Here is a 2,174-nt window from a genome sequence, read left to right as displayed (position 1 = left end):
TTACGCTCGTACAAAATTAAAATTTTAATTTTTTTAAAGAAAAATAAATTTTTTTATTCATCTGAAGATATATGCATATGTACATTTACCATATTTTGACTTACATTCCTGCTAGTTATTTTTTTGCTTCCCGGTCAGATTATAAAATAATATACCACAATCTACTTTTTCGAGCGCGCAAGGTGCCGACCGATACATCAAACCTAACTCTAAACTCTGAACCCTAAAACTTTATGTCACAATGCCTTATGAATCTAATGAAATCGTAATTACCAGTGTGGTGGAATAAAAAAATAATAATTACTACATAGATACGTGAAATACATATCATGATAACAATTAAATATATCTCTAAAAAATACATTCTAATTTATTTACATCATTTAATTTGTAAAATTTTCTTTAGTACTATACTTTTAAGGATTATTGTCATTTTAAAAATATTTTCGTATACTTGGATATAATATCGTTTGATGAAACTATTATTAAAAACTTCATTTCGAATAAAATTGAAGAAGAATATAAAAAATTTTATTTACCATTGCGAAAAAATCCATAAATATTTAGAACACTTTAAAACTGATGATTTATGTAGTAATATTAAATGTTGTCACTATATTAACTACTTCCTAAATAATATAATTAGTATAAGTAATTATAAGGATAAAGATAATACTTTTCGACTGTTCAAGAGTTATATAGAGAACAATAAAAACATTAATACTAATATATGCGTAAATGTAATTCAGAAAATAGATGATAATGTACTAAAAGAGATAAGAGAATTGTATAAATTATATGATGATTACGAAAAAATTATTGAAGATGATGAACTCATTATTAACAAATCATTATTTTGTAATACACTTAAAGAATTTGTTACTAAATTTAATAATGTTGTAGGGAAACTCGATTTATCAAATAGTAATTACTTGTTTAATAAATTAAAAAATCTTAAATGCTTAATTGAAAAAAATGATTTATTTACATCAGATAAATGTGATTCAAATTTGTTAGAATTCACAGCACCTAAAGTTCATGCTTTAGAATATGAAAAACCATGTAATGATAATGAAAAAATAATCGCCGGAATAACAATACCACTCATTAGTGGAATGACAGGAATGTTTTGCTTATTACTCTATAAGGTTAATAATAATTCCATTTATATATTCTATACATTAAAGTGTAATTTTGTAATACATTTGAATAAAGAATTATTCTAAATAAATAAATTACTAAATACAATTGTAAAATTTTCTTTCATATTAGTTTACTCCTTTGGGATCATGGATAAATACAAAAATACTAGGAAGAAATAAATTAATGGAAAATATGGAAAGAAATAATCAGCATTTTCTATTAAATGGTACAGAAAATAGTGAAATAAATTTAGGAGATACGATGTACCGAATAAAATATAATTCCTAAATATATTAGTAATCCACTTATAACTGAACTGTTTATATACATTATAAATTAAGATATTATTTAGAACGTGTTATTTAAAATATAATACAATAACTGAACTAGGTAAATAAATAACATATTAATACATATTTTAAATATCTATTAAACCAAAGGAGATAAAATAATACATTAAATTTTAAATATAATGAACAACATAAAACACATCATATATTATAATAAAATGATATATATGCATTATTATTAAATATGCCAGAGAAAATATCAAATTGTAAATAATATACTATCTAATGAATTATACCATATTAATAACTAATACTTACTTATTATATTAAATCATCGATATTTATGTTATTCAGATCATAAAATTCGCTCAATACGAAAACTATATTTTATCTTAGTAACTATATTTCATAATTTTTTAAGAAGAAAATTATAATTAGAGCCTTTTCCTATATATAGTGTAATTTTTTCTTATATTTCTTTTCATATTATTTTAATTAAAGTAATACCATATTTTAATGAAATATAATATCTCTAAAATATTCTAGAATGAAAATATTATTTATGTATAATACACCTTAATTTTTATGTATCTACAGATTTATATGATAAGTTATATAGGTTCTTCTGATTAATTAACAGATATGGTTCAAAATATCCTTTGATTATATATTACCACTAATAATATTTTTTATGTTTCTATTTTACTACTTCCTTAAAAAGCTAATCCGTGTTAAAAATGA

At 21.2% G+C, this 2,174-nt stretch overlaps 1 protein-coding gene across 1 annotated transcript; it reads left to right on the top strand.

Moving 5' to 3' along the window:
• Positions 1-473: 473 nt before the first annotated feature.
• PCYB_002950 (hypothetical protein) lies at positions 474-1,226 on the top strand (the record flags this gene model as incomplete). Its single annotated transcript, XM_004227716.1, has 2 exons — positions 474-1,034; positions 1,149-1,226. 2 exons carry the CDS (start codon positions 474-476, stop codon positions 1,224-1,226), a joined length of 639 nt encoding a protein of 212 aa, XP_004227764.1.
• Between the last annotated feature and the right edge of the window lie 948 nt (positions 1,227-2,174).

The sequence above is a fragment of the Plasmodium cynomolgi genome (assembly GCF_000321355.1).
Source record: "Plasmodium cynomolgi strain B DNA, scaffold: 0201, whole genome shotgun sequence".
Taxonomy (NCBI): domain Eukaryota; phylum Apicomplexa; class Aconoidasida; order Haemosporida; family Plasmodiidae; genus Plasmodium; species Plasmodium cynomolgi.
This window is presented reverse-complemented; position numbering and strand designations above follow the sequence as displayed.